The sequence below is a fragment of the Scardinius erythrophthalmus genome (assembly GCF_964197995.2).
Source record: "Scardinius erythrophthalmus genome assembly, chromosome: 1".
In the NCBI taxonomy this organism is placed as follows: domain Eukaryota; kingdom Metazoa; phylum Chordata; class Actinopteri; order Cypriniformes; family Leuciscidae; genus Scardinius; species Scardinius erythrophthalmus.
Window position 1 is genome coordinate 71,333,723 of NC_138221.1, and position 11,813 is coordinate 71,345,535.

General features: G+C 41.4%; 1 protein-coding gene across 1 annotated transcript in view; it reads left to right on the forward strand.

The window, feature by feature from the left end:
• Nucleotides 1–5,435, forward strand: part of LOC308689676 (sterile alpha motif domain-containing protein 9-like) — a 31,204-nt gene extending 25,769 nt beyond the window's left edge. The window contains exons 3-4 of the mRNA XM_081363512.1: nucleotides 94–157; nucleotides 242–5,435. Of these exons, the coding sequence (XP_081219638.1) occupies nucleotides 154–157; nucleotides 242–4,818 (4,581 nt within the window). The 5' untranslated portion in view covers nucleotides 94–153 and the 3' untranslated portion in view covers nucleotides 4,819–5,435. The remainder of the gene's footprint in view (nucleotides 1–93; nucleotides 158–241) is intronic.
• Nucleotides 5,436–11,813: the final 6,378 nt, after the last annotated feature.

The following is an 11,813-nucleotide window of genomic DNA, read 5'->3' on the forward strand; positions in this document are numbered from 1 at the left end:
ATTCCAGTTGTTGCTAGATAAAATACAGATAAATGTATTGTTGTTGGCTTTAAAATGTCTCTGCTTTATTATATCTCATTTCTGTTCTTCAAGGTCTGCAATGTAAAGGTGTCTGTTTTTGCACTGGGAATGATCATTAGAAGACATTAAACAATGGGCAAGTATAATGTTGTTTTATAACACTTAACAGTCATTGTTTTAAAGTAAAATATCTCACCTTGAGCTATTTTTTGGTTTGCAGAAAAGCCAGAGGATCCTTCACTGGAGACATGGACTGAGTCTATGGTGAGCAACTGGTTAAGATCAATAGGAATTAAAGAAACATACATCGAAAAACTTCATGAAGAGGAAGTAGATGGTCGGATCCTACGTGAACTATCAGAAGAATATCTGAAAAAAGAGACTGGAATGAAATCCGGGCCTGCGCTTTTGATAATCAAAAAAAGAGATGAGTTAGTAATTAATTCACAAAAAGCCCAACGACAACATGATCATTTACACAAAGAGTCTTCTGGAAAAAATGACCATGGAGCAAGTGCAATTAAAAGTATTGACACAAGAGCCAATGTCAATGAAGAGAATAACAGGGAAGAAGATTCTGTACTTGTGGCAACAACAAAGAGAGATTCCAAACCACGACCTTTTGAAATGAAAGGTGCTGATTTTACATATGTTAAGAACAGTGTACTCTTACCAGAATCAGGGGTTATGGATTTTATTAGTCCATGTCATGAGTACAAGTCATTTGCGATTGCTGCAACACTGGACCGTCAAAGACTACAGTCCAAGTTCGCAAAGGAAGTGCTGAAGTTTGCTACTGGTTGTATGAATGTTCGTACAAATGGCACAATACATTTTGGTGTCATGGACAGTAGAGGTGACACTGGTTATGTACATGGTGAAATCATTGGTGTTCCTGTCGAGGAAAAAGATGTATACTATGATTCATTAGATTACATTGAGAGGAGTTTCTCTAGCTCTGATAGCGAACTTGTACGACGATGTATTGGCGAACCTCAGTTTGTTAAAGTAATTGGTTCAAACAGCAACGTGGAACACTTTGTTGTGGAGGTTGATATTAAGCCAGCAGTGAGTATAGTGAAGAATAAGGTGTTCTCTGTTAGCCTGCCAAATTTTAATGAGAAGGCAAACAAAGTTCACTTAGAGAAGAAAACCGCTTATCGGAGAGTAGGTTCTAAAACTGAACCAGTGGCTGACCTGAATGAGTTCTACCAACAGATCAGTTTTAGGGATGCTCAGAGAGAAGAAGCAGAGAAAACTGAGAATTTCACAGCACCAAAACTGTGCCAGAACCTGGGAAAAAAGCTCAAAATACTCATAACAGATGGAAATAAAATGATGGACAAGGAAAAATGGCACATACTTGTCACCAATCGATTTCTGGAGAAGGATCTGCAACACATTGATTTTTTGCTGAACATGAAGATCTTCTGTGTGTTTGACTTTGATCCAGATTCCAATGTGTCTGGGTTATGCCATGAATACAATAAGCACCATGTAGTGAACCGCCATTTCATGCAGAACTACAAAATTCCCAGCGGCTTGAGCATCCGAGACTTCGAGAGTCATCTGCGTCTGTTTGATCAAACCAGCTGGATATTTTGCAATGGCCGGAGCGATTATAAAGGCAATGAGCCTCCCTGTGATGAGAAGACCTGGGTCAAAACAAAAAGAACCCTTCTAAAAGATTGTGTGTCACTGATCTGCAAAGATATCTTGCCAAAAGGAACCTTTCAAGTGATCTTCCTTCTTACTTCCCCTGTTGACACACCATTCCTAAACACGTTCTATGAGTTCTTCACTGACATGGAAGGACATGAAGACATTATCTGCCTTGCTGAATCAGAGGAGAATTTCAAGGACTGGCAGAGGTTTGCTTTAGGATCCTGTGACATGGAAACAGTCAACAGTTCAAGTGTTGTTGGGATGACAATAAGTCAGGTAAATGCAACCCTACAACAGGTCCAGCCTACTACTACACGGGTCACCAAACGATTACCGATCTATGCCAAAGGGGAGTGTTTCCTTGATACTCGAGAGGAGGAAACAAGATGTTCATTGGAGATTCTGAGTCTAAACCACTGTGAAGAAACTAGTCCCGATGTCATGGAATCTGAAAAGATTGAGCAGCAGTTTTACCATGGAGGAAAAGTAACTTGGATGAATCTCTGGCTTGCGGATAGAAAAATCATTGGGGAGGTTATTCAAAGAGATGCTTACAATGAAGTCAACAATATGGTGAAAGACTGTCTTTTTTGGAGTTTAGATCGGGCACCCATCAGCTGCATCAACATATACCATCATCCTGGCAGTGGTGGCAGTACAGTGGCAAGGCAGGTACTATGGAATAACCGAAGGGATCTAAGGTGTGCCGTTGTAAAACCTTCATACTCAGTATCGGTTGTTTCAGAAGATGCAGTTTGGCTTCGGGAACACGAAGAAAAAGATCCCCAAAAATGCCTCCCTGTTCTCCTGCTGTTTGAAGACTGTGATCAAGAGTATTTAGAAGATGTAAAGAATGAATTGGAAGTGGCTGTCAATACCAAGAAAATAGCACGTGGAACTCTCTGCTTCATTCTGCTAAGTTGTAGGCGATCGCACAATCCAGAGAAGATGTGCAAGGAATCACCTCAACAGAATGTTTCTATTACTCATAAACTTTCAGAGACTGAAAAAAAGCAGTTTTCCAAAAAACGACAAAGTCTTGAAAAGCAGTTCAAGCCAGAATTCATTCTAACATTTGTCCTGATGAGTGAAGAATTCGAGAGCCACAAAATTGCTGAATATGTGAAGAAGTTTGTCAAGCATTTACTGCAAGACATTGACCACAAGTCTGTGGTTACTAAGCTTGTTCTGTATGTGGCATTGCTCAACACTTATGTGCAGAACTCATTCATCTCTCAGTCACATTGTGAAGCTCTCCTAGCTCTGTCCATCTGTGTGGATAGGTTTCGACGACATGCCTTTGAGACTTCTCTAAGTGAGCAAGCTAAATTGGTCTTGATACACTTGAGGGATGAAAACACCTACATTAACTCCGTCAGAATCATTCATCCACTGGTTGCAAAGGAAATCCTCCAATTTCTGGGTGACAAACAACAACAAAGTGATCTTGCTTTGGATCTTCTCAACAACGATGTGCTCTTTGAGCACAGGTTTGGTAAAGATCAGTACATGAAGTTCTTGCGAGATCTATTCATGACACGCCACAGGATCAGCAAAGGTGATAAATTTGACAGCTTTTTCTCTCCCCTAATTGAACATGTGAGAGAGAAAGAGTGTCCAGATAAAGCCATTGAGCTTCTAAAAGAGGCTTACAAGCGCTTTAATGAGGATGCATTTTTTGCTCAGCAACTGGCTCGACTCCATTACAAACATGACAGATTTGAAGAAGCAGAAAAGTGGGCAAAAACTGCAGTAGAGAAAAGGCCAAAGAATTCCTACATTCTTGATACCAGAGGTCAGGTGTACAGGCAGTGGTTCACAGCAAAATGTAAAGCCATGGAGCAAGATGAAAAAACACCTGAAAACACAGTAGATGCTTTGGAAACGGCACTAAAAGCCATTGAATGTTTCCAGGAATGCAAGAATGCAGCAGTTGAGGACAATGACACCATGAACAATGCTGGCTTTTTTGGAGTAGTAGAGGTAGGATGTGCATTGCTGAATCTAATGCGCACTCTTCATGTGTTCTCAAGAAGAAATTCTTCAGAATTAATTAAATACCTCCTTACAGATTACATTCCTGTTGAGATAGAAGAACCATGGGCACATTTTCATTGGAAGCTGAAAAACCTCCAAAAAATAATGCTGGAAGCACTGGAATGGATTTCGGAAGACTTAAGTTACTTCCAGACTGACCTGAACACTGATGAGGAGAAGACATCTGACACTGTTGAGAGGACCATAAAGTATCCCATGCACTGGCTGGTGAATAAGTCTTTTGCTTATGGCAAATACTTCAGTGGTGCTTCTCTTATTACAGATCAAAACCAAGGGTACTTAAGTCCTCTCATGAAACGCATGTTGATTTATTATTATGGTGGCGGAAACATCACAACAATTTTTTCCCTCCTAACAAACCAGAAAGATAGCAACCCTGTGAGCATTCTGGAGCACATTATTTCACTTTATCCAAGCAATCCTATGAGGGCGCAAATGCTACCAGCAGACCTTGTCAAGTACATAGCATCCCACTTTGCTTTAAGTTGCCTCTCAACTCAGTCTTCTAAGCTGGCTGCATTTCAGGATCTGCAAAGACTGAGTCGCCAATTTCCTAAAGAGAAACTGAGATGCTTGCCAAGTGCTCTTTTCTTGCTTGTCTTACTTTTCTGGCCAGAAGAGCATGACACAGAAGTGGAGAAAGAACACAAGTATGAAACTGTTCTCTCTGCTGTTGAACATCTCCAGAAAAACTATGACAAGAAACTGAAGGACATCCCTCCAAGGAAAAAGAGGATCTACACTCATTTCTTCCTGAGCAATGGAACTGGATTTGAAAAGTTTGTCCACAAGAGCAAGGTTGAAACAATCACAAAACTACTGTCTGTTTCAGAAAAACGCCTGAAATGGTTTAGTGGAGCGGTATGGAAAATGCCAGAAATCTCTAAATTGCTGAGATGTGTCACAGGCTGGACGGAGGATGAGAAGGTTTTTCTAGAGGGTCCCAAAGGAATGAAATTTCATATCCCAGCTCTCAAGTCATCCTCAGTACCCCATAACAATGAGAATGTCACATTTTACCTGGGCTTCACTTTTAAAGGACCTGTTGCATACAACATTACCGTACAAACATAGACAAACTTTACGTTTGGGATAGACAAGGCAGATGGCCCAAAATCTGTCTTTAGGTGCAAATTACATTTAAGGTGGAGAAGATGTTTAAGTCCTGTGTAGCTGAAAAGCTATTTTCCCTGGTACATTAACATCAGCACTGTACATTGATAGTGAAAATTAGTTTGTTACTCTATTCAATGTGATTGCTAACTTGATATATTTTGTGTATAATTTACTGTATTTCCCTCACAGATATCATAAATACATATAGATATACTGAGATTTACTGAGTAAAACTTTAAATGCAAGATGTTGTCTGTAGACACTGCAAATGATTTACTGTACTGTAGCTCTTTTTTGACACCGTAAGGAATTGATTCTGGGGAAATTAAAAACCTACTAATAAGGATAGAGGACAATTGATTTTACTATTTGTTTTCGTCTGTGCAGGTTTTGGTTTCTAAGTTTTGTATGTTTTTTAACTTAAAAAAAAGATTAAGTCCTTAGTGTATCTAATGAATGATAGTGCCTTGTATAAGAATAAAGGAAGTGTTACATGCCTTAAATGTTAAAGGGATTGTGATATAAATATTTTATGTAATGGCCTCAGAAGTGGTTAAAAATGAATATTCAACATAAAATGTAAAAAAAAAAAAAAAAATGCACACTAAGGATGCTCAGGTCAGAGACCATGTAGACTTACCCAAAAAGTGCTTAACACAGTAGAACTACCAGTCATATGATTAGATCATAACAAACTAATCACCAGAACAAATCACAGTGAAGAAGACTTGAGTGACATTGATTCCCTTTCAGTCGCTCACGTTCGACATAACATCGACGTGACTACGTAATTGGGATCGCCTTGAGAGACCAATCTACTTCGAGAGTATTAAAACAAGCCTATCTTGGACCTGCGTGTCCTGAAGCGGTCCTTTCTCTGGCTGCCGTTCAAGATGCTTGCAAAGAAACGCATTTTCAAATGCATCCATCCCCAAGATTGGTTTGCAGCAATCGACCTGAAGGACGCGTACTTCATGTCTCGATTCTCCCTTGACACAGACCGTTTCTTCGATTTGCATTCAAGGGACAGGCATATCAGTACAAAGTCTTACCCTTCAGGCTGGCCCTTTCACCCCGTGTCTTCAAGAAAGTCGCGGAGGCGGCCATTGGGAGCCATGTGCGAGCGTGGTGTTCACATTCTCAACTATCTCGACAACTGGTTCATTCTGGCCCAGTCGAGAGAGCAGTTGTGCTAACACAGGGACATGGTGCTCAGTCACTTCAGCCACCTAGGGCTTCGGGTCAACTGGGAAAAAGAGCAAACTCATCCCCGGGCAGAGGATCTCTTTTCTCAGTATGGAGTTGGACTCGATCAACATGACAGCGCGCCTCACAGAGGCCCGTGTCCGAGTTGTTTCAGAGGCTCCTGGGGCATATGGCATCTGCAGCCGCGGTAACGCCATTCGGATTGCTTCATTTGAGGCCGCTCCAACACTGGCTCCACGATCGAGTCCCGAGATGGGCGTGGCAGAGCGGCACATGTCGGGTCCAAGTGACGCGGCACTGTTGCCAAACTCTCAGCTTGTGGTCGGACTTTCGTTCCTGCGGGCAGGTGTTCCCCTAGAACAGGGTTCACCAATCTCAGTCCTGGAGGGCCGCTGTCCTGCAGAGTTTAGCTCCAACCCCAATTAAACACACCTGAACCAGCTAATCAAGGTCTCACTAGGCATACTAGAAACTTTCAAACAGGTGTGTTGGAGCTGGTTGGAGCTAAACTCTGCAGGACAGTGACCCTCCAGGACCGATATTGGTGAACCCTGCCCTAGAACAAGTGTCCAGGCATTCTGTGGTCTCCACGGATGCCTCTGCTGGGGGGCCACATACAACGGGCATGCAGCTTCAGGTCTGTGGACGGGGCCTCAACTTTTTGGCTCCAGTCGAGTTCCCCACTCGGCGAACCCTGTAGAGTTCCTCCGCACCCCTTTGGCAGTCAGACGTTGCAGAGCGTCCGGCGCCAGGCCTAGTGCTCGTATGCTTGTGTAACTTGTGCTGAATGTGGTGATCCCTGCGGCGATCCCATATGCGTATTCTTCCACGTCTCTTTCCCTTGGCAGAGTTCGCTCTGCCGTCACTGTCTGGTGTAGCCTCCCCCTTCTCAGACTAGAGCCATCCCAGTGACATTCCATATGTTGCACTGCTCCTAACTGTCCAGTCCATATGTGTATTCTCCACATGGTACCTCCCTTCGGGCAGGATGTGGCTTCCGCAGTGTCCTTCTCCCCTGGAAAGGCACGCTTTCCCAGTGTTAGCCAAGGGTTCCACTGTGTGGGGTATAATGGAACAGCAGTTAAACTCCCTCTATGCAGGCCTTCCGCCCCAGCCAGTTGGGGGTCTGAGAGTCTTGCGTAGGGCGCTGGATGTGGCAGCAACCGTGGCGTTTTCCATGGGATCCCAATTACGTTGTCACGTCGACGTTACATCGAACGTGAGAGACTAAAAGGGAACGTATCGGTTAATAATGTAACCCTCGTTCTCTGAAGGATGGAATGGAAGACATAACGTCCCGTCGCCACGGTTGCTGAACATCCCTCAGCGTAAAACAATATGCGACGCACCTGCTGCTCGTTATATGCTTGCGCTGCAAGCAGAGCAGCTGATAGGGCTGGGTATTGTTCAAAATCTTTCGATCCGGTGCCAATTTCGATACCTCAGTTTCGATACCGGTTCCTAACAATACTTTTTTGATACCAATTTTATGAAATCCATTTTAACAAGATTACATAACACATTACCTCAGAAAAACTTTGGTTTTATTTTTTCAGTTTGACTCATGCTCCTTATCCAGTGCACAAAGGAAGACATTTTTTTTTTTTTATAAAGAGCTCATGCTCACCAAAGCTGAATTTGTTTGATCAAAAATACAGTAAAACTTGTAACAGTGTGAAATATTATTACAATTTAAAATCTTATTTGAATAGATTTCAAAATGTAATTTTTTCCTGTGATGTCAAAGCTGAATTTTCAAAATCATTACTTCAGTGTCACATGATCCTTCAGAAATATGAAAACAGTTTGCTGCTTAATATTTTTGGAAACTATGATACATTTTTTCATGATTCTTTGATGAATAGAAATTTCAAAAGAACAGCATTTATTTGAAACAGAAATCTTTTGTAACGTTACACATGTTACAAGGTCCAATTTAAGGTCATTTTTGATCACTTCAATGCATCCTTACTGAAAAAATATTCTGACTGACCAACACATTTTTGAATGGTAGTGTACATTCAGTAGGTCATTATTGCAATATAAACACTGTCAGAGTGATCAACAAGGTAGGTGTGTGTGCGTGGAAAGTTTGTGTGCGCACACACGTCTCATATGAGTATGTGCGCGGAGAGTTCCGCGCGTCTCGTGTGTAGAGTTTGCGTGTATGTGCGTGAGCGACTTAAGGTGTGTCGTTGTGCATTTCATATGTATTTGTTTGAGCACTGACAGTTGATGAGTTAACCCCTTAGGTATCGAAATCTTGTACCGAACAACAAGTCATTTTTCGATACTCGATAGTATCGAGGCAATTCGGTCGGTACCTAAAAAGTATCGAACTCGGTACCCAGCCCTAGCAGCTGATGCAATTATCACATGCCAATATGTACTGGCTCGTTTTAATACTCTCAAAGTAGATTGGTCGTCACGTCAACGTTACGTCTCCCGTTCCCTCCTTCAGGGAACGAGGGTTACATTAGTAACCGAGACATTTTTACTCAACTGTAAGATTTACATGTTAATGTATCTTTCTGTTCAGGGAGACACACTTGGTTGTTGTGACCAGTGATCTCCCGGCCGTGAATAAAACTTCATTCCTGCAAAGAGCAACTTGTGAGTCGTGTCAGGTGTAAGCCCGTTGTACGGTCCAAATGGGGGTTTTCCGCTAAGACGGGTGAAGGTCTTTGCGCGTTACTGTCTTTCCTTTTACGCAAAATAATATGTATTATTTTCATATGTATTACCTCGTTATTTCATCTGACTCCATAAATGAAAAAGTTTTTAATGATATCTGAGCATCATTAAAAGTGAGCGAATGTTTGATTATTCTTTTTAACTCTTTAAGTATATTTTACCCGTTCCAAATTAGGAAACTATGAGGTCCTCACGCCTTCTGTTTAACGTGGGTCTCACGTTCACAAGCCCATCAGTTTTTGTCACCAAACAAAGGTCACATTCACGTTTACACAATCAAAGATACTTTGGTATAGCCCCCATGGAATTGCATACACTTTAATTTAACTTAACGTTTACTTCAGTAGAGGAATGGCCACTATTACAGATATAAGCTGACCAACATTACTTTTCTTATAATAGCTTTGGATTGGCCATGCCATGGTTTCCCACGTACACTTATCTGAAGTAACATTAAATTAAAACATTGGTAAGACACACCCAAATTTAGATTGGTCAAGCAGCATTTGCTGCCCTAAACGGAAATTCACTTCTTGTCTTTGCAAACCAAGTACAGATGAATCAGTACCAAATATCAGTCGTCACTAATCTGACGCAAAACTTGCGGTAACATACAAATCCGTTTAATCTACTTGGGAAAATAATTTCAGAGTCAGTCGGAATAAATCAAATGTAACAATTTATTATGCCAGGTAAATGTATCATGCCAATTTCATAATCAGTTCAAAGATAATAAATACAAAACATCAAATGCTCTAGAATAAAGAGAAAAGATGCAAACCTGACATCAGAAAATACAAGATGCTGAGAGTTTTGGCCACTCTCAGCATCACCAGTAACTTGGATGCCAGCCGAACTTAGCCCCGCCCACAACATTTTTAGGTCGGGAAGTTCGGTCTGGACCAATCAAATTGTTGGGGCTGGCTTTATACTATGATGGACAGATGATCAACAGTAATGTAATCATCAACGTCACCAAAGAGCGCTTGGGTTGAATTCGTTTACAACAAAGATGACTGCCGCTGGAGAATTGAGATTTCAAGAGTTCACACTTACAAATAAGTCAGATAGAATAAATGCATATTTGGTGTGCTGTCCGAGGAGAGGCTCCGGGCTCGGTATTCGGCCCGAACCCAGAGTACTCCCCCCGTATTCCTGGCTGTGGAAGAACAGGCCAAGAGTGAGTGGAGGGATGCTGAAAACTGGAATGTTAGGTGAGTTGACAGAGTGAATAAATATACGCTTCCTCTCATGCTGATAGGGTAGACATGGTAATTGTTTGATGACAAGTTGATTGGACTGATTATTTGAACGTGCTCCTCCTGAACTTTGTTTATGAAACTTCATGCCCCATAATCACAGCCCAATGGAGCAGTATCAGACTCACATTCTGATTAGAATCTGAGTATGACGACGTCAGGCTACATCACCGGCTGATCTGAGCTACAAATCGCCACGAGCCGTCTTCAGCATCTCCCTAAATACTCAGACAAAGGCAGAAACCTCTTTTCAAATTTAAACATGAGTTCACAGTGGGAATGTGCATTAATCACCATCCCAGACTTACTGGGGACAGAGGTTGATTTACATGGGGGCACACCCTAAGCTGTTAACCAGATATCTCTAAACACCTTTTTGGTTTACTTCGGTGGGAATGAGACTTTTGTACCAGTCGCACTGAGACATTTCAAATGATACCAAACATGTATAATACTGTGTGATATTTGTTCATATTAAACCATATAGATGTTTGGGTGAATTCAGGTAGGGATGGGTGAAGGGAATGATGTGTAAATTGGGAGGTGATCCACTCAAGTGTGATTGTGTCTCGAATGGGGATGGTAATATAGCAAGAGAGTTCAAATGTTAATTTCCTTTGTTTTCTCAGAGAGTAGCCCTATCTTCCAGTTTCTCCAGTCTTACACGGGTAAGACACAGCTGATGAATAGAAGTACTAATGTTCCTACGCTCAAAAGACCACCGCAGAGACAGTGATAGTGTTGGGAGACTATAGAGAAGCCCTCGGGGTGAGGCTGTAAATCTCTGAGTTAGTATTAATGATACTGTGTCGGACCAGCGTATACACCTGAGAAGGACGGTGAGAGTGTATGGATGCTAAAGATGTGTGTGCTCATGTGTGATTGAGGTAGTGATAGTAGCTTCTTAACGGGACGCCCATTAAGCCCATACAAATATTGTATTGTATAGTAAGTATTCAGGAAATTACCTCGAGGTACTGTAGTGGCCTAAATTATTTTATTATATTAACAACTGGAAGTTGTTTGAATTTTCCGTGTTGAAGAAGTCAGATTTACTAGGTTGTATTCTTATTGAGTATTTCCATGACAGGGATAGTTCACCCAAAAATGAAAATTCCCTTATAATTTTCTCACAATTTGTTCCAAACCTGTATGCATTTCTTTCCTCTGTCTCATTTTTTACAGAATATTTTCTGTTGTGTTCCGTACGCAAAAGAACAGATGGTTAAAGGTTTGGAATGGTAAATGGTGACCGTTTTCATTTTTTTCCCAGTGAACTACCAACTCAACGTGTGTATATTCCCTATCAAAGATCCAAAGTAAGCATCTTCCCCAGCAAACTGAACTGGTCTAAAGGTTTTTTTTCTTTCTTCTGAATTTTATGGAGACAACTCTGCTCAGTGTGCTCACATCACTTTTTGTCAGCGCATGGAGTGGTTCTGGGTTCTCTGGGTGAAGATGTGAAGCCAGCAGCAGCAAACTACCAGAACTACTAGATACTTTCAATTTAAGAGTCCTGCTTGAGCTGAAGAAACTGTGTGTGTGTGTGTGTGTGTGTGTGTGTGTGTGTGTGTGTGTGTGTGTGTAGAATTGCACAAACTAGATTATACTGTTCTGTCATTAGAAATGTTTGAGTTTGTTTAAATGGACAGAGAAAATGTACTCTTTAAAAAGACACATATTGAAGGAAGTCATGCCAGCTATGCCACTGATTTTTTTTTTTTTTTTTTTTTTTTTTTTTTTTTTTTGCTTAACCAAAAAAGGTGTTTTGCAATTTGGAAGCTAATTTGAATT